General features: G+C 37.6%; 3 protein-coding genes across 4 annotated transcripts; 2 read left to right on the top strand and 1 right to left on the bottom strand.

Annotated features, from left to right (window-relative positions):
- The first annotated feature begins 324 nt into the window (after positions 1 to 324).
- Positions 325 to 5,368, top strand: ankrd33ab (ankyrin repeat domain 33Ab). 2 transcript variants are annotated; one of them, XM_052558329.1, is made up of 5 exons: positions 325 to 465; positions 992 to 1,382; positions 2,021 to 2,150; positions 2,418 to 2,558; positions 3,392 to 5,368. In XM_052558329.1, the coding sequence occupies exons 2-5, from the start codon at positions 1,110 to 1,112 to the stop codon at positions 4,243 to 4,245; spliced, it is 1,398 nt and encodes a 465-aa protein (XP_052414289.1). In that variant the 5' UTR covers positions 325 to 465; positions 992 to 1,109; the 3' UTR covers positions 4,246 to 5,368. The 2 variants fall into 2 exon arrangements, with proteins under 2 accessions (XP_052414289.1, XP_052414290.1); XM_052558330.1 differs by lacking the exon at positions 325 to 465 and having other exon boundaries at positions 931 to 1,382.
- Positions 5,369 to 6,328: 960 nt separating this feature from the next.
- si:dkey-195m11.11 (uncharacterized) lies at positions 6,329 to 11,440 on the top strand. Its single transcript, XM_052558302.1, has 8 exons — positions 6,329 to 6,445; positions 6,938 to 6,988; positions 8,091 to 8,423; positions 8,517 to 8,828; positions 8,999 to 9,334; positions 9,555 to 9,682; positions 9,788 to 9,968; positions 10,751 to 11,440. The coding sequence occupies exons 1-8, from the start codon at positions 6,424 to 6,426 to the stop codon at positions 10,933 to 10,935; spliced, it is 1,548 nt and encodes a 515-aa protein (XP_052414262.1). The 5' UTR covers positions 6,329 to 6,423; the 3' UTR covers positions 10,936 to 11,440.
- LOC127959249 (intermediate filament protein ON3) lies at positions 11,355 to 16,445 on the bottom strand. The gene is made up of 9 exons (XM_052558303.1): positions 15,699 to 16,445; positions 13,860 to 14,068; positions 13,706 to 13,766; positions 13,520 to 13,615; positions 13,257 to 13,421; positions 13,045 to 13,170; positions 12,737 to 12,957; positions 12,560 to 12,624; positions 11,355 to 12,460 (listed from the first exon to the last, which is right to left on the bottom strand). The coding sequence occupies exons 1-9, from the start codon at positions 16,113 to 16,115 to the stop codon at positions 12,312 to 12,314; spliced, it is 1,509 nt and encodes a 502-aa protein (XP_052414263.1). The 5' UTR covers positions 16,116 to 16,445; the 3' UTR covers positions 11,355 to 12,311.
- Between the last annotated feature and the right edge of the window lie 9,840 nt (positions 16,446 to 26,285).

Genomic DNA, 26,285 nt, shown 5'->3' with positions numbered 1-26,285 from the left:
ATTTACTTTTCATCACAATCCATATAATTCTCTGAGCTAAAAGTTGAGTCCCTGTGACATAAAACAAACAAAGCCCTGAAACACACCCACTGTATGTTAAACTTCATCAAGATCTTTAATACTTATACTTTAATTAACAAGTGAGAGCATGATTGGGTTTGTTTGTCAGTATGAGACGGAGATAAAGAATCAGAGACCATTTTGAGTATGTGTGTGTGAAAGGTGATTATTCTCCAAAAGAATTAGGTCCTTTTTGATCCCGAAAGGCGTTAGTCAGTCTAATGACCTGAGGTGTTACAGAGCATTTATACACCCCTGTGTGTTCACATCACATACTACTGCACACACGATGAGGAAGATGTCAAGCTGATGGTTGTATTTTCTGCAAGCTAAGGTTTCTGATAATGACTTGAGACATTTTTTAAGGGATTAGCAGCATTCACTTCTTCTGAAGTGTGAACACAGGTGAGTTAAACTCTTTTGAAATCTATATCTATTTGAAATCTAGTTTAAAATGTATTGCCAGACTGTCAGTAAGCTTTCAAGAGCATCCTGCGGTTTTCTAAATTGTTCATTAGAGCACTAAAGAGAATGTTTTTACTTTATTGTTGAAACCTTTGGTTTTGTTTTTTGCTATTTTTTTATGACACACAGAACCAGAACAACATTTAATTAATTAATAGAATTACCAGTTTTGTAACAACTTAAAATTATTGTATCAACATATACACATATGAATAGTAGAGTTAACTGAGGTAACGTGTGTTTTTAGAGTGTACCGTATATATAAGCCTGTTTACAGATATCTGTGTATTTTAAGCCTGAGAAGGCCAGATTTAGAACTGAGAATTACAGCACAGCTGACCCAGGCTAAATCTGGAGCTATGAAAACTCCTAACTTTCTTGCATCATAAGCTTTTGAGTCAATTGAATGGTAACGGTTGCCATCACTGACAGTGCTTTATTTGTTTGTTTATTGATCTATTTGAAGGTTCTTTCACTTGATCAGAGAGCCTTGTGGTTTATCTGGTCTGTTTACCTCAAGACAGGGGCCTCACTTTCCTCATATGCCAACAAAGATGGTATAGGCAAGACTGATCTCTGGAGGCATGGCAGCAGTTCAAAGATCTGCCTTTGTGGACCCAAATCTGGGGTCAGGCCCGGACGAGGATGAAATCTCATTGTTGGAAGAAGAGTCGGACTCTGGAAGCTTGTTGTCCGATGATTCTGTTCTTCCGGATTATGAACAAGAGGAAAGGAAAAAAGGAACTGCCAACACACTATATGAGGCTTGTGTCCAAAATGACCCAGAGGCACTGAAGAGAGTGTTGGAACGAGGTGTGACCTATGATGAGGTCATGGAAGTTGACCTTAATGGCAGGGTAAGACAGATGACAGATTAGTATTGAAAGGGTATGAGACAGACTGGCCAATCACAGAGGAGTAAAATCATGCAATAAAAATATGTACAGTACTTTTTTTATATATAAATTTTAGGTCAACCTGGATCGCTGTTTTGGTTTCCAAAATGTAAATATATTTTACTGTATAAGTAGAATTATGTCTGAAGTTAACATTTCTTGATAAGACATGATAAGACAATTGATAAGATAAGACAAACATTGTCACTCCAGATGTGAAGTACAACTGCAATAAGGGTATGTTTACTTAAGAAATCAGACTACATAGTCTTTATGTAGCAACTTGTTAACACTTTCAAAATTCATGTTTGCGGCATGGCTACATGCACTTGTAACCTAACAGCAAGAAAAAGTCAGTTTAAGTAATGTTAACAGATATTGTACTCCTAACTCATCACTGGAAATTCCTGAGGAAACCACTGTCTTGAAAAAAAAAAAAAACTCATGGAACAGTTTTTGATCATTTTATTAGTGTCACGGGGTTATTACAGTTTGGTTGATTAGAACATAGTTACCTGTTGATCTAAAGTGTCCATATATTTTTTCATATCTCTTTACCTTTTCACCTGTCTAAGAATTACCATGATTCTTTCTTGTAGAATGGACTGATGGTGGCTGCATATAAAGGCTTTCTTCCAGTTGTTTACGAGTTGCACGGCTGTCCACATCTGGATATTAACCACCAAGACAATGAAGGCAACACTGCTTTAATGATCGCAGCTCAAGCTGGTCAGTTGTTGCAATATGTGATGCCAATGTCTTGGTGGAAATTAGATGAACTGCTGCCTGGACTCTGCCGGAAATAATAGTGTTCCAGGCAAATAGTGTTGATTTTTGTGAATATGATGGAATGACTCTAATTTACATAGAATTAAGGAATGACAAAGACTTCATGTTAAATACTATTTGAGTTTTTATGAATGTACCCCATTTCTTCATTTTGTATATATTCAAAACTATAAAGTAAAAAAAAGTGTTTAATCTTTCTGTACACAGGTCATGTCTCCATATGTAACTACATCATGAATTACTTCCCTGGAGCAGAGACAGAGATCAGAGACTACAGAGGATTCACTGCCCTCATTAAAGCTGCCATACAGGGCAGGAATGATGTGGTGGCAGCTCTTATAATGCACGGTTAGTATAGTTGAACAAATGGTGAGCATGATTTCACCAAGTAAAAAATGTTCCTGAATCAACATCCATTCCAATCAAGAAATCAGATAGAGATATAACTTTTTCAGAAAATATCTGTTTTAGGTTTACAATCAGGGTAAGGTGCTTCTACACTCTTGTTACAATGCTGTCTGATTACCAATTTGTACGAATTGTCTAGACCCCAGTGACGGGTAGGTTTAGGGGCGGCGTTAAGTGAAGGTCATTCAAACAATTTCATACGAATTGTGCAACTCGTAAAATATCTATGATTAAGTAGAAATTGTATGAATTTGTACAAATGAGGTCACACAAATTCCTACGAATTAGCAACCTTGTAAAATATGTACGAATTGCTGTGAGATCAGTCGAATCATTTCCCACTGATTTTAGGAATATATTATGGGTAGGGTTAGGTTTAGGGGTAGGGATTGGGATTGGGTTAAATCTATATTTTTGTACAATAATGTTGATCCAGTGTCTTCAAAAGATGATGATCCAGGAACATGTCTTACCTGGCATATAATGGTCCCTCATTATTTTGGCATTGCATATATCCATCACATCACTGGGGGGAGACGAGAAGTATCCCACATTGCCAATCAAGAATGGCGTAGCTGGCATTGAATCAGCTGCCTCAGTAGCATCCATAAGATTAATTAATTAAGCAGCCCAGCAAAAGATCTGTGGAAGACACAACATGACTAGACAGACAAAGGGATTTCTTACACAGTATTCTTTATTTTTAGAAGTATATTCCTCCAGCATTCTTCTGATATACAACTTGTTAAATTCTCTGTATTGTTCTGTTTTAGGTGCTGATGTAAAGGCTGTAGACTCCAACCGTGGTAAATGTGCACGTGACTGGGCACTGAAAACAGGTCGCTTTGACACGCTGAATCGTCTGCGCCACCTTGCGCTCCATCCAACAGCTGAACAGTTCTGTGACACCTACGTTCCAGAGTGGCCCAACCTTAAGGTGCTGGTCAGCAAAGCAACAGCCAATAAGAGTGCCAGCCAGAAGCTGACTCATCGTCTCAAGGGTACTTTTGGTTTCAGTTTCCCACGTGACCCGCAGGAAAATGGTGTCATGGATCACATGGTGCGAATGACCACCAGCCTACACAGCCCACTCATAGCCACGGCCACACGGCCGCTGTGCCCAAGCAGCCCTCCACAGATGGGTAAACGTCGGCTTGCTGTGGCTGAACTGATGCAGAAGTACTCACAGAAGCAGCTGGAGGAGAGTTCACTGTGCCATCGAAACAGCTCCATCTCCTTCATTTCTTCTTCTGTCCACTCGGCTGAGTCTGTCTCTTTGTCCTGCTGTGCCGATACAGAGAGACGCGGCAGTGTGCTGTCCATTGCTCAGTCTGGAATGCGCACATTCATTCCTCGTAGTATGGCATCAAGGCGCAATAGCATCTTCCCCTCTGGCTGTATCCCACAGATTGAAGTTACTAAATCCTCTGAGCCCACCCCAAAAAAGGAGAAGAAGAAAAAAAAGCAGAAAGGTTACCTGGAGCCTCCAAAGTGGAAGTATAAGGAGGCCAAGGATGAGAAGAAGAAAGAGAAGAAAGCATTGAAGGAAAAGGAAGAGAAGGAAAAGGAAAAGGAGAAGAAAAGCAAAGACAAGGATAAAGGAAAAAGGAAAAAGGAAAAAGCGTGATGACTAAGATGGGCTTTCTGAACCCTCAGTAAGGTTGTAGATGCCTTCAGTGTAATTGTGTGTGGGGAAATGCTTGATGACAGATTCAGTAAAGCAATGCAGTGAAGAACGCATGGGCTCTGAAAAGAGGAAGTGCATTTTGAAACCTCAGTGGTGCATTCCTGTCTCACGAAAATCCCTTCCAACTTCCTATCAGGGCAATTTATCTATGACGGTTTAAGTCAGTCTTATAGGCTTTAAGGTCTCTGATTGGATGACTTACGTGTAGAATAATTCCTGAAAGAGTGCTGTATGTAAATAATCACATACAGTACATCATCAGAACTGAATAGTGCTTTTTCACAAAAAAAAAAACAGTTACATTAACCACAGTTTACTTGCAAAATTACTGTATCCCACAGCAATTAGGGTTATGTGCAACAAACTTCTGTAATCAGGTTACATCATTTCCAGATCAGATTTCTTTTGTATGTGCTTTCTTAAATATGGAGTTTTTTCACTCAAGATGCCTTTGAAGCAAATATACCACTTATAACAAATGTCAATCACAAACGCAGATTGCTATCTAAAAAATATATATTTTTCTTCTTCTCACTAAAATTTGGATATTAAAACTGAATAAATTCCTGCAATAAAAACAAATAGCTAAGCTACATTAAAAGTTCATAGATAGCACTGTCCGTTCATACTGCTATTAATACTTTCTTGACAAGCGGATGCAACGAGACCAGCTTTGCGGTTTGGTCAGATGATAACAAAATACCCTATTCACCTCCTAAAAAACTAAAAAACTATTTTTTGCAACAACTGTACTTTCAGAAAAAGTACAATGCTATAAGGTACATTCTTGTACCTTATTTACCTCCATCTACTACATATTATGCTACATATTAGTAACTTAAAGGCAGTGGTTCTGAACTTTGTTCCTGAGGAGATCCTTTGTATGTCTCTCTTGTCTAACACACTCAGTTCAGTTGATGGATTCTCTTCTAATGAGCTGATGATTTCAATCAGGTGTGTTAAAGAAGGAAGATATACAAATAATATTGATGATGTATTATGTTTGTAAATGTGTATGATTGTATTGTAACATACTGTAAATATGATTTAATAAACTATGTAAGCCGAAGTACACAAATATCTTATTGGCTATCTCTTACCCTCTCTTCTACCTGTTTACATCTCTGACAGCACTGAAGGGACAGACGTGAGGCTGAACAGTCAGTAATCTGCTCTCTCACAGTTATGCAACACAACCATGTGGAGAGCAGCGGTAAAACCAAGCTGGATTAGAGATCTAGCCTTGTCTCTCAGGTCAGGCAGAGGTCTCTGGATAAGTTTGGGATCGTGAGCCATGGCTACTAAAAGACATGCTCTGGAATCCCTTTTGTAGTTTTAAGATCTATATCACCAAGGAGAGATAAATGATGTGCACCCAATATTACAGAACATAAAGACTAGATCTGAAATTAACTAAGTGGCCATAAGTGACAACTAAACATTTTAGAATTAAGGAATTCACACCACTTATAAATTTAAAAGGAAAATTGTTAGATATTTCTTTAAGATTTCTAATGTGTGGACAGAGGTGTCAAAATCAATTAAGGCCAATTAGAAAAATTGTAATTGTACTAAAATATATATATATATATATATATATATATATATATATATATATATATATATATATATATATATATATATATATATATATATATATATATTGTAAATGAAAACTGCAGCACGATAAGAATGAAAACTGCTTAAATTCACAACAAAGCAGAGCTGAAATTTCCAACTGGTGAAACACTGTGTTAACCAATAGGAAGTTCGCTGACCTCAAAAAAAGGATGCTTTTTTTTTCCTTTTAGCCCACTTCATTGTGTGTAAACTATTTCAATGATTTTTTTTATATAAGAATTAATACATTTACATACTTTAATTTAAGATATATATATATATATATATATTGCTAAAAAACTTTAGCAAAATTCACTGAAATAGCTTACACACAATGTAGTGGGCTAAAAGAAAAAAAATTGCATCCTTTTTTGAGGTCAGTGAACTTCCTATTGGTTAACACAGTGTTTCACCAGTTGGAAATTTCAGCTCTGCTTTGTTGTGAATTTAAGCAGTTTTCATTCTTATCGTGCTGCAGTTTCATTTGCTGGTGTCAGGATGATTCTTCCCAACATAGGAGGTAAGGGTTTATTTAATTTACCTGATGTTTTTAAACTTATTGGAGTATTACTGGCTTCTCTGAATTCAAATTAACTTTGTTTCAGTTAATTATATTTACAGTAAATTGCAGCTAACAGTATAAATTAGAACATTTGAATCAGGGTACCCAGTTCTTCACAGTGAGGGAGAAAATTAATTTATATAACTATTATTGTTTCTAAACATATAACACAGAGTAAGCAGGACTGATCAGATTCAGACAGGTCAGTCTGGCCAGGGTAGAAGTTTGTCTTGAGTTAATTTAATTTAATTCACATTAATACATGTTCAAATGTATTCACAAACAGTAGGCCTTAAAGCTAACTCTGCAAAATATAAACTTTTTTTTTTTTTGGTATATATCTGAGTATAATGTCTTGCATGTTGCACGTTGCAACATGGATATTTCATGTACTTTAGTTTGGGAAAATGCTGTTTTTCACAGTATATTGCAATCACTCTTTCTTCATAGCGCTAACTGTGGTGTGCTGGATAATGTGTGTGAGAAACGCAGAGTCTCAGGGTAAGAATCATTCACCTAGTCCTGTTCATAAGCTGATACACACATACTGTATGGTCGGGTCAGTAAAATGAAGAAGGAAGTTTATCTTTTCTCAGTTAGGTCATCTTACATATATCTGTCATGTTGTTTGTATGTATGAAGTATTCTCACTAAACTGTCCTGTTCATAAAAATACATTAACTAAACGTTAATATAGGTTGTTGGGATTCTTTTTAAAAAGTATATTCTGTATACTGTGTCTGTAAAAACATAAATAGACATTAAATTGGATGTGCAATAATAATAATCAGCTCATGATGCACGCAGTAACATGAAACTTGTTTTTTTTTTTTAAAAAGCCTGATTTATTTATTTATTTATTTATAATAACTGCTTTGTATTTTAACTCATTTTAAAATGTTATTTATTCCTGTAATAGAAAGGCTGAATTTTTAGTTCAGCAACCAATACTCTAAACTTCAGTGTCACATATGATCCTTTAGAAACCATTACAATATGCTGTTTTAGTGCTCACTCTTATGACATCAGTGTTACACTGCTTTGTATTTGGAAACCATGATGCATTTTGTTTCATAGAAAGAACATACCTTATTTGAAATATAAATATTTTAGAACATTATACATTACATTTATGCATTTAGCAGAGCTTTTGTCCAAAGCGACTTACAGTGCATTCAGGCTAGCATTTTTTACCTAATGTGTTCCCTGGGAATCAAACCCACAACCTTCCGCTGCTAATGCAATGCTCTACCACTTGAGCTACATACATTATCAATGTGTTTACTGTCACTTTTGACCAATTTAATGTATATTTGCTTATGCATGCAAATATGCATTTATAAAAATAAAAAAAAGGTTGTTTGTTTTAAGCCTAAAAGTTTTACTGAAGAATTAATGTTTGAAACAGTTAGACTACAAATTGCCTGTTATGATTTGCTTTTATTTAGTGTTGATTATAGGATTTGCTGACTATGATAATCGATTCGAAAATGAACAAGCACATAGTAAATTAAATGAAAAGCAGCTGCAGAAATGCTGATCCAACATTGCTGTTTATAATGAGTGTTGTCCTTGCTTTTCTTTTTCTGTCTCTCACCTCCAGCATATGCTCCAGCCCCTACATTCGGATATAGATTCAGAATAAATGAAAGTAATATTGAGCTAAACACTATAGTAGAGGTTGCTTGTAGCACCACCTGGAATGCTCCGTATCCTATAACTTTGTCTGTGGGCAGGTTGGAAAGCCCCTCGCAGACTCCAGAAACCTCAGAAGCCTGGGTGACATCTGACGTCATCAATCATTCAGATGTCAAATATTTCACAATCCCTGCAACGGCCAAGTTTGAAGGAAAAATTGTATGCTGGTACAAATCCACTAAAACTCACTTAAAGAATCCATATTCTGAATTAAGCAGCCCTATAACCTTAGTCGTATGTAAGTTTTATTAAGCATATGATTATATCTTAATGTATTATGTATTAGACATTTTCTACTGAATGTCACTGTTTCTTTCTCTCTTTTTCCCAGCTGCTCTCCCTCATCCCAAAGTGACTGTGCAACCCAAACTTTTTCGTAAGGGTGAAAATTACAATGTATATTGTGACTCAGGCGATATCCTAGCCACAAACTTCACACTGAGTCTGTATTACCGCCTCCTCCCCGTCACCCCTGGCACCAACTGGACCCTCGCTGGTTCAGTGTTTCTCACAAATGTCACCAGTATCGTTTTAAGACAGACAAATGTTGTTGTCCCAATAGAGTTTGCCTGCAGTATGGAGATGTTGTACAATGGGAAACTCTTACATTCATCTCTGTCCAACAGTGAACAGGCCATCCCAGGTACAGAAGAGCAATGCATTCCCTTTTATGAGGAAATTTAAGTGTTTAAGTGTGTCCATTCATCATTTAAATGTAGTTTTCATTTAGCTGACGTCTAGAAGAAACAATTGGGATCTGATTTGGGATACAAGTAAAGTGTATGTATATTTTCTACCCGTGTGCTCCATTAGAAGAGCTTCCGGTTCGGCTCTGGGAGCAGGAACGTGGCGAGAGCTGTCTAGGATATCTGGATATCACTCTCAAAGGCAAGTGGGAACCTGTTTGTCAGAAGGAAATCGATACCACAGCCGATTCATCTGCCGCTGCTGCCACAGCTGAAGTGGTGTGCAGGGAACTGGGATGTGGGCATGTGCTGAAGTGGGAAAGGCTTTTGGACAACAGACGGCAGTTCACACAGACAGTTGGGGGCATCAGATGCACTGGGGAAGAAAAAAAGATCAAAGATTGTTCAGTGGAGGAAATTGACGTTTGCAGGCAGAGAGGCACTCTCTATATTGTTTGCTCAGGTGAGACAGTTTGAGGGTAATTGTACAAAATGACATTTTACCAGAAAATGGTTTAAAGGCCCCATGAAATTACCTAATGTGTTTTAATTAACTGGTATTATTGGGGTGGGTGGGGGGTGACAAAATTAAAATAGTGTCTGTTTTATTCCTAAGACCCTTAAAACTCTAACTCATGTGACCTTTCTAGTAAATGTCTTGCTCTCACTCTCCACTTTGCCAGATGCATTGCCCCGTCCTAAACTGTCTGTGGATAGGTATGGTCCTGACCCCAAACTTTATGTCACGGACAAAGAAAATATGAAAATCTTCTGCTCCATCCACTCAGCTTATTTAAAATCAGACGACTATGTAAATCACCCCACTCACACTTTTGTTGTTACCCTGAATTATTTTGTAATTACATTTCAAATAATGTTTTAGGTACATATACAGCAGTCTTTCTTTCCTGTTTAGGGGTACTTTGAGTTTCGAAAGGATGGTGCATATTTGACTCAGCGTCCAAACATGCCAGGCTACCCCGCATTTTTCACAGAGGATGCCCCAGTGCCTCAAGGAGAGTATGAATGTGTATTCCATCTTGTGTCTTCTAAAATTAAACCAGTGTCTCAGCCCAGCAATTCAGTCTTCATTTACAGTGAGTTCCTATAAACAATAACATTTTAATGCATTATAATTAATATAAATGACTTTGTTACAGCACATTGCGTTAAGTCGTAGTACTCTTTACCTCTCTATTGTTTAATGCAGAGAATTTTAAAGAACAAACGCCAGGGGGCAGTGCTAAACTACTACTTTGTATTTGAGACACATGTTGGTACATTTTTGTAATTTTTTTTCATCATTAAAAAATTACCAACTAAAGTAAGCATAGACCACTGTCATATTAGTAGGTAAATTAAATGTGTTTATTTTAACTGGATCAATTCACCTTTTAGAGTTGTCATGTTAAGATCAAATGACAAGCTGAAATACTATTTGCTTTGTCTTGGTAAATCAAGATGTGTTAAAGCCACATTAGCAAAGTTTTCTCATTGACACAATACTCATGTCCACCATATTGCGAAATAAAGGGTCCTTAAAACTGGTTATAAACTTAACTTTGACTGTGCCCCAAAATATCTTCCTTTCTTTTCTTTTCTTTTCTTTTTTTTTTTTTACTTAAAGGGATATTTCACCCAAAAATGAAAATTCTGTCATCATTTGCTCACCCTCATGTCGTTTCAAACCTTCATGAGTTGCTTTGTTATGTTGAACATATAATAAGATATTCTGAAGATTGCTGGTAATCAAGCAGTTGGTGGTTGTTATTGTCCTACTGTGGAAGTCTATGGCAGCCGCCAACTGTTTGATTACCAGCAATCTTCAAAATATCTTCTTAAACTATCCCTTTAACGGATGTCCATTTGTCTTTTGCAGTATACATTCCTCCAGATCCAGTGCCAATTGTTACAGGTGTTCTCACAACTGCTGTTGGGTTAGCAGTTCTGGTGTATATTTGTGTATACAGGACCGCGGCAAAAGAGGAACAGCCCGATGAATGTCCACAGACCAGTAGTGAAAATCCATATGCCGGCCACTCATCTCAGCAACTGGAAGCCTAAGAAATGTCTGTTATGGCATTAAAATTCTGTTTAATTTCTTCCCCACAACCTTTAATGTTCGATAAATATTGAAAAAGGCTAAACGATCAGTTAATTTTGCAATGTGGTTGAACCGAAATTTTTAGGAGAAGAGAATATTTAGGTATCAAAGTTAATGTAAAAAAAACTAAACTACTGTAGTGTTGTAGAGAATCAAGAATAAGGGAGTTCTGCATAAAGTGGATCAACTTTATTGTAATTATTATATTGAATGTATCTGTTTTAATCCTATTAAATCTTTTTTTTTTCTGTCTTTAGTTTCTTTGTGGTTCCAATGTCAAATGTTTATCCAGATGTAGTTCTTTGATAATAAAATTGCCTATAGTTGGTGAAAACATTTAAACAATTGAAGCAACAAACACAAATCAAAAAGACAAATCTTGTAGTCTCAGATTTATTGTATTCAGAATTAAAGTTGGTGTCAGGTCAATCAATACAAAATAAATCTGGTTTAACATGGTTTCAATTTTTTTTGCGTTGTATTTTTTCCATTTATAACAGGGATTGGAAAATATGCTCTGGAAGCAGTTTGAATACAGGGGAAAGTATAAGGTAGTACAGTCACCACACAGTAAATGAAGCTCTTCTCTTAAAACTGGGCAAGTACACAAAGTTTAGGTGGGATGATCCATGAAATGCCATTGTGCCTGTTTTTTGCTGTAACAGATCTCCCTTGAATGTGAGGTAACTGGACATTGGAAGCCCACAAGTTCTTGTCATCAGTTACAGGCTGACAGTATTGTATTTTTTACAGCAAATAGGTAAACTATCCCTGACAGCCATTGCGTAATGACAAAAGTCATTCATTAACAAAAAACAGCTGGGAGCTTGTAACAGCACAAAACATTCAACCAGGAATTTCAGGACCTGTATAGCACATCCCTGATCCAGTGAAACCATGGTACTGCTTGTGGTTATGCTAATGAGACTGAAATCCTATTGTTGTGAAGGGCCTAAATGGCTTCAGTGGTTTCTATGTGTATATAGTTCACTCAAGTCTCAATTTCCCCATACATATCAGTGCAGAACTAAAACAATTCAGTGACTGGGAGCACATATTCTCTGTTACATTCTTTCTGGTGTCATTTTAGTGTAGTTGGGTTGATTATTTAAAATGGCAGTGATGCCACCAGACATGAGATGTATGTTATGGGTAACTACCATCAACACACAGAGCAACCTAAAACTTATTTTATGTTTAAGAAATCATTGTCCTCATCTCCTCATTAACAGGGGATATCTGTCTGGCTAGCACCATAGATTTGTAAGAAGGTTCAGAGTGATCTAGTTGCAGGTAAGTAAGACAGGATGGCGGGTTGGGTTGGGGGCGCTTCTCCTTAATAGCGTTTACTGCTGACACTGGTGACGCTGGTTTTGCTGATGGAGCTACCACCGTATCCTGATCCACCACCAAATCCTGAAGAGCTACTGAAACCACCGCCATAGCCACCGCCATAGCCGAATCCAGAGCCGCTACCAGAGAAACCTGCAGGGGAAGGAACGTTTAGACACGTATTCAACAAGATCTGGAGAATGAGATTCTAAGAAAGATGAGATTTTCAGAGAAGGAGAGAGAGTTATTTACCAGATGAGAGACCTCCAGAGGTCTGCTGCACATGAATGGTGGCTGAAGCTCCACCGCTGGACAGTCTGAGTAAAGCAGACAACAGATTTGCTTGGTGATGTATTTTTGAACCTCAAGGTTTGTTAAAAAGATTTGAGATTTTAAATAGCAAAGAAATGTTCTTTTAAAACGTCCTACCTGCTCTCCTCTCCTTCCAGCAGCTTTCTGTAGGTGGCGATCTCAATGTCCAGGGCCAGTTTGACGTTCATGAGCTCCTGGTACTCGCGCACCTGGCGGGCCATGTCTTGCTTGGCCCTCTGGAGGGCTTCCTCAAGGTCTTTGATGCGGAGCTTGGCGTCCTTCACTGCCAGCTCTCCACGCTCCTCAGCCTCAGCGATTTGAGCCTCCAAGTTGGCACGCTAAAAGGACAATAACATACTGAAAGTGAGCCTCTTTATATAAACAGTATGTGAACCTTTTATGTATCAACCCTTGCTCATCATTACCTGTCCCTTGACGGCATCAATCTCGTTCTGCAGGCGGGCGATCATGCGGGTGAGGTCTGCGATCTCAGCCTTGGTTGAGCGGAGGTCCTCACCGTACTGACCAGCAGAGCTCTGCATCTCCTCAAACTGTAAAATATATAGACCGAAATCAGCACTTGGATGGCACAGATAAGGTGATCTTCAAGAGTTTAAGCTAGGAGAGCCTGACCAACCTTCTGTTTGTACCAGCTCTCTGCTTCGGCACGGCTTCGGTTGGCGATGTCCTCATACTGAGCACGAACTTCAGCCACAATGGCGTCCATGTCCAGGTTTCTGCTGTTGTCCATCTCTACAACAACTGATGTGTCCTTGATCTGAGACTGGAGCTCACGCAGTTCCTGCAAATGCAGACCAAACAAACAGTCAATTACCTATCCTTACAAAGCAGCACTACTAACAAATTTTGGTTGGCCAAACACAACAGAATTGAACTTACAGCCTCATAGACTGCCCTGAGGAAGTTGATTTCATCCTGAAGAGCATCAACCTTGGCTTCAAGCTCAACCTTGTTCATGTAGGCTGCATCAACATCCTAAAAGAAAATTAGAGTACATTATAACCTATTGCTTTTACAAAAAAACTTCATGTAGTGAAAAAGGTAATTCTTTTAAAGTGTCTTCACCTTCTTGAGCAGAACAAACTCATTCTCTACTGAAGCACGCTTGTTGATCTCATCTTCGTACCTGTTTCGAGAAAGCAAAATGTGAGTAAATATGTTCTGTTTTCCGTGGGGCTTGTTTTATGTCATATCATTGAATTTCAAAATTACAACTCACTTGTTCTTGAAGTCCTCAACCATGCCCTGCATGTTCCTCAGCTCTCCTTCCAGCTTCATCTTCTCATTTCCCAGGCCATCGAGCTGTCTGCGCAGGTTAGAAATGTAGGCCTCAAACATAGCGTCGATGTTGGAGCGGGTCGTGGTCTGTTCCTGGAGGAGACTCCATTTGGTCTCCAGCATCTTGTTCTGCTGTTCCAGGAAACGCACCTATGGAAACAAAGAAAGAATTTTGTGGTTTTTGTCTGAAGATTTTCACTTTCAACCTCTTTGGAGGTTAAAAATGTAGTTGAGAAAGACTGCATTCTGAAAAAAAAGTAGTGAATGAGTGAATAAATGAAGTGGATTGAAGGTTTTGTCTGTCTTGTATGACTCCTTTGTAGTCCTAGCTCTTTAAGTCTCTTTGTGCACACTCTCTGGAAGTATTGTTTAAGGGAATACAAATGACCATGAGTCATTTTAGAAGGCATTTTTCTGCAGGGTGGAGTGAGGGAAAGGGGGAGGGAAGGTGAAAGTGGACTGACTGGGTGTGGCAGTGTTGCACACAAGCTACAAACTCCCAGACTGGAAAAAACTTCCAGTAATGGCCTTGCCCCAAAACTGCATTGCTTCACAGATAAAACAGAGAAACAAGACATACCTGCCACACCCTGAGGCAGGTTTGTGTGTGGTCTTTGGAGATCAGCCATATATGACAGCACCTGTCTAGCTCATAATCTACTAAACTTGTCTTCATACATTTTTTTTTTTTCTAGATGTATGCAACCTGGATGTACCCTGGGAATATTAGTGCACTTCTTCTTTTAATTATCTTCCTTTTACAATCATTTAAATTTCCCTGTTATCTTAAACCTCAGAAAAGTTTAAAGGCATTTATTGGTATGGTCTTTAACCTGTAACCTGCTAGAAAGTTATAAAGCAGAGTAAATGTTTGGAGCATCTGGTGTCTATGGTCCTGATGACTCATCCTGGTCACACACTGCCAACTGCAAATTCTCCCACAGGCACAAAAAATAAAGGTGTGTGTGTGTGTGTGCTGACTACATGGCCTTCAGGGTGTGTCTTCTGTCCACATTTGCTCAGATAGTTGTGAAGTGTTTGTTTGCAGCCAAATATGGGTGCAACATAGCGTGGTCTAAGTTTTTTTTTTTTTTTTTTTTTTAAGAGAATGAAGTAAAAGAAAATACACAGCACAAATGGATCTGAATGAAAATTTAAATTTCATAAGCTGTGCAATTTTTGTGGAGTAATAAAGTCTAGACTTTGGACTACACACACATTGGATTCATCTAGCACACTCTATATACAGTACGTGTGTATCTATGACTCACATGGTTGCTAGGTTATTACCTAAACTCCACCCATATTTGGATAGCCTCAGTCATGGGTTTCTGAGGACTTTTTTCCAAGGCTAAAGCCATACTTAGAGAGATCTAGTACAAATGATTTAACATTTACTTTAGCTGATTAGCTTATTACAACTGCTTAGCTTGTACTGCCCAATTAGTAAAGATACTGGTTCTGGTGTAATCAGATGCAACTTTTACATCTATGAAAAATACTTAGCTTGCAGATGTGCTGAAAGAAAGCTGTTGTGCAAGAGAACACATTTTTAAGTGTCACTCAGTTTTTTACAGCTGCAAGCTATTATGGAGTGTAGTAATTCTAAAGGCATCCAGTCTTATGAGTCACTCGTTCAAAGGTCATACTTAGTAATAAAATGAGAGCTCTGTATTTGAATGCACTACAGGCACAGTGCAGAGCAATATCATTATGTATATTTAAATGGTATGTAAAAGTCAGTGTTATTTTAAGAGAGACTGAATGCATGAATACTCACTTTGTCAATGAAGGAGGCGAAACGGTTGTTGAGGGTCTTGATCTGGTCTTTCTCCTGTGTGCGGACAGCCTGAATTGTGGGGTCAATTTCCAGGTTGAGGGGGGCCAACAGGCTCTGGTTGACGGTTACAGCAGTGATGGGAGGTGGAATGAAGCCACCACTTCCACCAAAGCTACCACCATAGCCTCCACTCATGCTGCTGCTGCTGCTGAAGCCGTAGTTGCCACCTCCAGAACCGAATCCTGCACCGAAGCCTGGACCAGCACCCACTCCAGATCTCCTGACACTGGACACGCTCACTCTGCTAGAGCCGACGGGAACTGCATAGGCTGACTGGCTGGAGTAAGACTTCCTGATGGAGCCACCACTACCAGCACCACCACCGATGCTGTAGCTGAAAGACCTGGTGCTTGACATGGTGCCTGTTTCTTTGAGTTGCTGAGAAGAAGGTACAGGAGTGCTCTCTGAGACAGGAGAGGAGGAGGTTGCTCACAAAGGAGAGTCACAGTTCCTCTGCGTGTCTCTCTGCAGCTGGCTGACCCCTTTTATACACACACACAGGAGGCGGAGCTGCCTGCTCACACTCATACACTCGCATACAGATGCAATCTGACACACACCCTACCTGTTAGACAGGTACAGAGAGAAAGTGGCAAGATTAATGGTGTCACACCCAGCCTCGGGCTTCGCCTCAGGTGGAGTAAGAAAACATGAGGAGAGGCAGAGACTTGAGGACAGACATTCCAATAGAAACTCTTAAGAAAAATTAAGAAAACACAGTGTAGCTCTCACAGGCTGCCAGCGGGTGTGTTTCCCCCTCAGTATCTGGTTGGCTGAGCAGCCGTAGAGAGCGAGTTAACCTCTGCTCTTTTCAGCAGGGTGGGGCACGAAGCAATTTTTTTTCCATCTACTTTTGCCAGTGTTTGGAACCAGCAGGGGTTTTTTCCCTTTAAGATCTGAAGAGCTGCATTGTTGAGATTAACAAGGGGAAAAAAGAACAGGGAACTCAGTTTCCGTCCATACTGCTGTTGGAAAATGTGCACACACACTTCTGCAAGTCGCTAATGCAGATAATGTGTTCTATGGCAGTAAACTTTGAGGTGGAGCAAAGTGCTGTGATAGGGCTGTGGGAAAACAATGAGAAAAGTTGCCACAAAAATACAATACACTTAGCTCTACCTGGAAACTTCTTCAGGATCATTCACTTTCCACACCCTGCATAGTCAGACGATTTCTCATTTGTAGTTCAAGTCAACATGATGAGCACACTGCTGGGTGCCACAGCCAGTGCTGATGGGCATTCATAGTATTGCACAAGCATCTACATCTATCATGACACTATGATAGTATAAAGCAGGTGTGAAAGGTGTGAGTCTGTGAGATCATTGCCTGGCAATCATCGCTTGGTATGAGTCTGTGACGAGTAGTAAGCTCCAGCTATGTCTCTAGCAATGGCGGGCACAAGCTATTTTAATGACGTGAGACATACAAAGGAAGGAAAGGCAAGAAAATGCATGTCCGGGCTGGATCTCCGGGACATTGTGGAGAGGATTTACTGCAGCAAACCATTACAGTAATTAGACTGTTTTGATTTGGACAGGAGTTTGGCCAGAGTGTCTGCAGTATGATTTTGGGTATCATTCATGTGCACACATATTTGTGTGCATGCATGTTTTTGTATCTGAGTTTATTTGATCTGAGGTGTATTACACGTTTTTTACAAAGTGCATGCCATTTGCTCCTAAGAACATAACAGGGTTTGGCACCTTGGCATTATCGCAATGCAACCCGCATTTGCATTGCAATAGTCTATTGTGAGTATGAATATGCAAATATTAGTGTATTGTGAGAATAATATGATAGAAGAATATGAAATATATGGATATGTAAGTAAATACTGTAAGCATTTATCCATGTATTAAAGGGACACACTGAAATTACATTCATTTACAATTTTTGTAAGGCAAGTGATTGCAATCTATTTATTTTAGCTACATAAAAAAAACATTTGTTGATTTAGTCAGCTAAACTTATATAAATCTATCTAAAATAAAATGATTGCAACCACTTACCTTTAAAACAATTAGTAAATTTAATGAATAATTTTGTTTCAGTGCATGTTTGATGATGAAAGATAAAGATCTGTAGTATCTGGAACATTCCTAGTTTAAGAACTGATGACAAGAATGGACACGCCCTTTATTTGGATCGTTAACTGACTGAAAAAACCTTTGAAATGATGCTTTAAAATAATAAGAAAAAATGAAAATGTTGTATAGCACTGACTGGACCTACACTTGCATTCTTTTTCCAATGCGATTTTTTCTGAATAAGAGCAGGTCAGATCTAATTTGTCACGTTCTTCTTCTTCTTCTTCTTCAAAAAAAAAACCGGTATGCAGCCAGGCCACCTGTCAGTCACGAGGGTGGAATCATTTTAGCACCGTATTTGCAGATCAAACAGTTGTGGTGCAGAACAGAACATCTTCTGATATGCATTTCATTGGCACCCAATAGTCTGGATGTGATAGAATGAAGCTGAAATCTTGTTTTTATTCCAATTTAGTCCAGTCAGAGTAGTATCTCTGAAGGGGATTAACAAGAGAAACATACTAAACAGCTGTCTGCATTTTAAAAGCATGCAAAACAAAAGTCAGCAGAACAAAACCACAACTGAACAGCACATTCATTAATTAGAATTTTTAATAATGCATGGGGGTATGGAATGATTATTACTTTTCATTGTCCTTTTCATGGACGATACATTCAGTATTTCCATTTCAAACCACTCGTTATTTTAGGTGTTCTTTCACATTAAGCATTTGCAGCAATGTACAGAAATAATTAATTTAAAACTCTACAATTAGATCTACAATTAGATTCACAGTTTAAAGTTGATCACTAAACAATGAAACAATCTACTGCTAAATGTTGTACCCCTGGATTAACATGTCTTTTAGAGGCCTGTTCACTTGCCTGGGGGAGTTTGCTGTGGTATGTCTGTTTTGCATGTAAGACTGCCTTAAAGCTACCAGGCCAGAATCAGCAGGTTTTAAACAGCTTGTATTTGGTTATTGAGGTATGTTGACATTTAGACAGTATTATGCCAAAATGACATAGTTTTGTAAAGACATGTTTGGGACTTCAAAAGAAAGGGGGTTCTTAAGAAGGAAGGTCTGCAAAAAAAACTGGATCCAACTCATATTGCCTGCGTGAAGTATTTCTTACCCAATAAACAAACCCAGATTTCAAGAGAAAAAAGTCAGTTAACTAAGAATTAAGGTGAATGAAACCAGTCGGGTCTGTATTTCCAGATTATGGTGGACTGAAGCCCACTCCCATGATGCGCTACACCTGTCTCAATTCGGCAGAACATGCCTTCTTAAGAAGCAACAAATACAAATTTAATGTCACTATAATTACACACATTCCATCCACCCAAAGTCTTTTTCTCTTGAAGGTCATCAAGATAAGCAATTCATCTCCAAAAATAAATCTTAATTGCATGTGCACACGCATGCCTTTACTTACAACACTCATTGTGAACATCAATGTGTTATATGTGGATAAAGAAACACCCCCAAAAATTGGATGGAAATTTTAGGTTCAGATTTTTGCAGAAACACTTGGTTATTATGATTATGTGTGCAGCACTGAGCCAGATACTTTTGTATTTACTGTGTGTTTATTTTCCATTCTTCCTTGATTTGTTTTTTGTTTCAAAGGCCAAGGAGTGGAAGAAGTGTATAAACGGCTCTGTCTCTACATGCCTCTTTTCTCCTCCTTCTCCTACCTCATAACATGAGTATGCCTTCTTATGGTTAATGGGTGTTGTCTTAAAGAACTTAGAGAAACTCACGCTGGAGTATCTTATTACTCACTGTCAATGAGATGGAAACTTCTCAAAATGCTGTGAACCAACAGAGAATACGTACGAACAATGAGGGCGCTCATATAAACAGTAGCAATCATACCTCTTAGAATGCCAGCACAGTTCACAGAGCTCACTTTTTATGTGTTTCGGGCACACCCATAATTTCAACAGATTTCCTACTGAATTCAATAGAAATTAAAATGCACACACACACATACAGACTGGGAAAACCAGATTCAGCTATATTTTGAAGGTCAGGGGCAAGTTGTTATATGTTATTATATTGTGCTCTCTTATGCAATTCAGTAATTATAATTTATGTTCATTTTAATCTCGGTTTGACATTTTTGTATATTATGTTCTTCATTTAATTTTATTTTATTTAATGCAGGTTGGTGTTTTTTCTGCTTAAATATTAAAGGCATTCCATTAAAACAGATATCTGAGGACTTCCGCACTGCATTGCACATTCTGTATTAAAACAATTATAAACTAATGATTACACATTTTCCATTTGTGACAACTTTCCACACGAATATGCTAACATGTCCCATCAACATTTAATCATTCCTCTGCACAATAAAGTTTTTAGACTTTAAAGTACAGGATACAGAAACCAAAAAAGTAAAAAAAAAAAAAAATGTGCAGGACTTTTTTCTTTATTTAATGAGCATTTCTGACATTTATACACCATTTCAAAAGACCGCTGAATTAAAAACAGCTGGAATGGTTAAGCAACAAAACCCGACCAAAAGACGTTACACGACAAAGTTCACTTTTTTCACAATATGTGATTCATTCTGTAAAAATGTACATGATAGACACTAGGAAGAGCAGGATTCTAAAAAGGAGATGGATATTTATGGGCACTTGAATATTATTGCAGCTCCAGGCAGGACATTGACTTCGTGAATGAAAGGATTTGCTTTTATATGGCAGACACATCAGTTCATTGCCAGTTGCTCATGGCCATTTACTACTCATTCGGATATCATTACAGACAGCAATTACCTACTTGTTCGACATCATGTTGAGCAATTACCCTTTCAAAGAGTCAGTTAATTTTCCAAATAAAACAGGTTCAGATCTGTCCATATTATGATAGTTAGACAAGTGTAAGCCGAAAAAGGTGGAGTTAAAAAAGACAATTAAGCAATAAAACACAATAATACTTAAACTTTGAATGAGTTAAGAGCTTTGAAAATACACTTGACAGCAGGAGTGATCCGCCGATGTGAAGCATTAAATTAAACACATAGCCTACAGTAGCTCAAGACATCAGCACACACTTACCAGTGTTGAGTAATATGTTGTCTATGACCTATAAAGTTTCAGTGAAAACTCCGCCAAGATTTTAAAGGCAGGGTAGGTGATTTGGTTCAAAAACATTTTTGTTAAGTCTCTAAACATCCCTACATCAATTACTTATGTGGTCTAAATGTATTTATATGTATTTATATAATCTGTGGAAGGCGTAGGACCATGAAATGTTGACCATGAAATGTCATGAAATGTAACCGATTAGATAATTCGTTCCGAACATTACGATAGGTACTGTGTCTAACGTGCATGTCAACATATGTATTTGCATAACTCTGTGCACCCTGTTCGCGCAGACATTATACGTCATTAGCGCGTGTTCACTAGGCCTAATCTATTGCAGAGCGAACAAAAGGCATTATTATTGTAATATCATGCACTTTGTATTGTAATGTTTTCTCACCGGTGAATGAGACATAAGGTAATTTTTCAGTGTTTCATTTACATCTAGCTTTCAATTTCTAGTCATTCTGAAATAACCTTTAATAATAATGAATTCCTAAATTTTTGGCAATAATTTAAAGTACCTGATTATTCACTATTTTCACTAACTTATATTTAAATATAAGTTTTCATTTTTTTACATAGCCTCTATAATAAAAATGTTCCGTAGATATTTTAATATACTGAATATTTTATCCTAATATTCAGCTTGAAAATTTCTGTCACAATCTGTGGATCACAAACATCCAGAAAACAAACACTAATACAATGAGATATACACAATTTATGTTAAATGCAACACTAGGTTCCAGCGTTCCACAAATCCACATAGGACAAGCATTTTTAAAAATGGATGGATGAATTTTGCTTGCATAAAATATACATTTTCAAAAGACTTTTCAAAGGCTGTCAATTCAGAAAGAAGCTTTTGCATCCAGATAGCAGTTACATCATCACCCAGCAGATGCTAACCAGCTTAACCCTAGGAGCCTTCCAAAGTTGTATTGTCTAGTCCTGATAGTCTTTTAGGCAGTGACAGAGTAACAGAGATGAAGTCAGAGAAGGGCGGTTGGGTGGTGTTCAATTGTTCATTTCTACATCGTTAGCGGATAGTCATATTTTCCCATCTTATGGTTATGCCCCTTTAATCCACCAGCTAACAGTAACATGACCTCAGAGTATTTTCTCATGGAAGTGCTTGTCTGTTCTAGAATTAGTTTTGGATTCTCATTTTGAAGTGTTAGCATAAAAAAATGACATCACATTTGTTTATAAAAGAATAAAATATCTTCGATCGGACTTGTCTCAACAGTCAGAAGACTGTATTCCTGTAACAGTAACTATTGTTGCTTTTTGTTTTTACAGTGCCTAGCAACCACTGAGTTTATGACCAAGACTTCCTGTTCACCGTAATACAGTCAGCTTTGATTCAGTCCTCCTCGTCATATCCTTCACTTCATGTGTTCCATTCATAAGTCTAAAAACAGTGGTGGACCACTTTTTAAACATTTTGACTCGATTTTGCAATATAGAGGCATTATTTAAACTAAATTATGTATTTCGATTGTTGTTTTTATAAGTAATATGCAAACAGTAGTACCCTACTGCTGACGTTTTGTTATGTAACTACAGCCTCCTAGCTCCACCTTTTTCTGTTAAAGGGAGGGAGGAGGGGGGGCTTCCTGCTGGAACTACGCAAGGGAAAAAAGCAGACATTAGCTCACTTGTAGTTTTTTTTTTTTTTTTCTGTTGCTACTGCATTAATGTGTGGTGAATTATGTATCTAAAACCATTGATTCCAGTCGTCTTTTGTTTCCATGGTGACATACAGTCACAATTCACATACACTCTGCCCTTGGTAACTTATGCCAAGCACTTTCACCATAGCAACCTCACAGTGGAACATACAAACCCAAGCTTTTCTTGCCCAATGCCACTGAAGCATCTGCTGTTTGTTATCTGTTGTACTCTGTCTAATCTGTTGCACTTGTATTTATGCACACACATTTTTCTTATGAGTTATGACACTGTCTATCCTTAAGTTTAGTCTTTAGTTACCCATTTGATCACAACTATGTTAAAATCTGATAGGATGCACAAAGGAGCTGTCAATCAGAACTTTATGTCTCAGCTGCGTGAGAAACGTTGAACTTTTTAATCTACTTTTTTACTTTCATTTGTGGTCATTACTTTGGAGTAATGAAAGCTATGATTACTGCATATTAGAAGAATTTCATACTAAAAAGGATAAGTGTGAATAAAAACTATTGGTAACATTATACAATAGTGTTGTTTTTTTATGTGAAAATGAACAAAAATTGTACAGCATTCAATCTAAATTAATATTAGTTTCTACATATACTAAAACATTTGTTACATTTCTAATGCTATAAAAAAAACATTCATGCTTTCTACTCTGAGATTTTAAGCACATAACCTTTCAATAAACATAATGCCTTTTCACAATTATTGGCAATAATTGAACATAACTAATTATTTGCTGAATGTTATAACAATTATGTAAATGTCCTATTTTGGTCATTTTTATTTTATACATATTTAATTAATTAACTAATATTTCATAAATGTTTTTAATTTAAACCAGTGTTTCTATTTCAATAACCTTTCAAATGGTATAAAATGAATTAATGCATTATTAAGAAACAAATTCCAGTTAACTAGTAGTAACTATATTAAACTATATTAACAAATGTAAAAAAAAAAATGTTGTTCACTGTTACTCAAATAAATTAACTACCACCGATAATCTGAAACTTTGGCTTTAAATTATGGCTTTATTCTGAGAGCACTGTAAAATGAGAAAATGAGTTGAGAAACTGTACTCATTCAATGAACTTGAGGCCATAATAATTGATTTGCCAACAACAAAACAAAGCCTTTAAATGTCATAATTATATAAATACAATGGCAGCGAACAGTCTTTGTAGTAACATTGCTCATAGCAACCCGCACCAAACAATCACATGCATTTCTTTTGTAACCTTTCAACAGGCACACGCATCTGGGTCAAACCCACAATTTCAACTGTATTTCACCTTTACATTAGATGTTCCCTTGAATTTGCACAGGTCAAATTAATCATATATTATATATATGTGGTGTCTAAGATGGGTTTATGTGTGTTTGCTACAAGTAAATGTGACTTGCAGCTTTCTCAGTCTGAATGATACACACTCTTTTCCTAGAGTGACAGGTTAGTGAATGTTCAATCCACAGGGCCTTGAGGGTGTGGATCATTCCTAAGGCTTATCTTTTTGTGACTGCAGTCATCTAAACTCATAAAATGTAGGTGGGGTCGAGGGGGGTTACTAGTTTCTCACTTGTAGTTTGCAGTCTTAGAGCTGCATTAATATTTATATTAATCACTTTCTTATTCACAAATTCAGAATCACTAAAATGTATACAATAATCAAAGATTTTATCTCCCAAAAGATGCTATCACCCTTATGCTGAGGGTATGTGTTTGAACAAGTGGACACTCCCTCCACACACATCTACACCCATACAGGTTACTCTCGCCTTTATGGGACACTGGAAGTTTGATTAGCTGACAGGCCTTGAACAAAGCCCCCAATGTCTCAAAAACAGACAAGTGTGAGGATTTACCGCTTCTGGCAGAAGGAAATGTCACTAAATAAGCTCCTTCAGTTTCAGCATTGAGAAACATTGACAACTAAGAAAACGAAGTGATCTTAAGTACACAGGTCTATGCATGTGTCACGGCAAATACTGTATGAAGCAGCTGTCACATGACAGGTTATGTATCTTCAAGTGTTAAAAGGCAAGGTGAAAGAAATCTTTAAACATACCAGGTCATAAGAGTTGCAGATTACAGTATGCACCTAAACATCCCTACTTTGTAAGGTAATTCACTCCCACCCATGCAAAAAATAAAAGCAGCAATAAGATCAAATGACCGTAATATTGATTATGTTGGGAGTGTCTGTCTAAGTGCTCTGTTTGTGCACCTTGATCTACCAAACTCCACCAGTGCCCACACACCTGTATGTTCAAACACACACACACACACGCACACACACAAACAAACAGCTCTGGAAGGCTTGCAGCATTCACTGACCTCATACACATATCTATGTTCAAAGGAATGTACCATACCTTACTCTATAGAGTTAACACACACCACTAGCCATATTCATGTTTAATAAACATGACCCTCGACATGTTATCCAGAATGACTTATGGATGGGCCAAGGAGTTTCGATAGGAAAGAAAAATGACCTTCTGTACAAAGGAGTTCACATGGTCAGTCACAAACTGCTTACATTTGAGTAGTAACCCAGAAATGATGCAGAACAGCACAGAATTTTACTCCATAAGTTGTCTGTGCTTCATTACATTAGAAGTTTAAATGTAATATTTAAAGGTGTTTTATTTGGATCCCACTATATGCCTAAAATCTGCATTCACATGAGAATGAATTTTCCAGTATCACTTATCTTTCAGCACACCTTTGTAGATTTGCAAATTAATAGGACGAGGCATTTACTGGATAAAATATGTCTAATGCAGTTGAAAAAGTCCTAAAATTAAGAAAATCTTGAATCAGTGATTTCAGCTCTAGTGCTTTGTCAGTTTCTCGAGTTTCATTCCAGTATCGAGTGGACTTCGACGCCTAAGGAGCGATTGATGGTGAGAAATGCAGAAGATTTGCTGAAATAGCTACTTGCATTGTTTACCACAGCTTAAGAATGAGACACACCTCTAAGAAATATCCATCAGTTTACAGAAATAAAGAAGGAGAGAGTGAGAAAGAATATGGGGGGGGGGGGTGTTTGATGTGTCCCTGAAGTCCAGGTAAAAGGAATGCAAGCACAGCAAACCTGTTACTCAAGACCCTTTAACATGACAAAGACATTGCAAGAAAGTAAAATCAGAGTTAATAAATTAATTGGGTTTCTCTGCTTTAACAATGGAATTTTTAAATGTTCATTAAAAGCTTTGTAAGTGAATCTGAATGCTGTTCTCCACACAAACTCCAGCAGTTTTTGCAGTAATACTTTAAAGTTTAAAACATTTTGCATTTCCCTAATTGCACGATACCTGGATGTATTAAAAATTGTGTCAGTACCCGTGCTCAGCCCACTTAGCAATAATTCTGAAAAACACTAAAAACACCGCCTTCTATGCATTTAGAATTTCCTAATTAAAAAATACACTGTGAAAAGAACCAAAGGAGCTGTATTCATATGGCCTAAAGAAATAAATACTCGCATGTCAGTAAACTGTTCAAATTCACTGAGTGAAGAAAATGCATGTTTTTGTCTTTTAAGAAGGTGGTGGTGGGTTGGGGATGCAAACCAGATTTATATGTACATTGAACAACAGGTTCTGTCAAAACTTTGCCAAGGGCCACTCATGTTGAACACATTCCTTGTTTTCTCTCTCAAACGCAGACATACATTCTATAGA

This window comes from Carassius gibelio, chromosome B6, assembly GCF_023724105.1.
Source record: "Carassius gibelio isolate Cgi1373 ecotype wild population from Czech Republic chromosome B6, carGib1.2-hapl.c, whole genome shotgun sequence".
Lineage (NCBI taxonomy): Eukaryota > Metazoa > Chordata > Actinopteri > Cypriniformes > Cyprinidae > Carassius > Carassius gibelio.
This window is presented reverse-complemented; position numbering and strand designations above follow the sequence as displayed.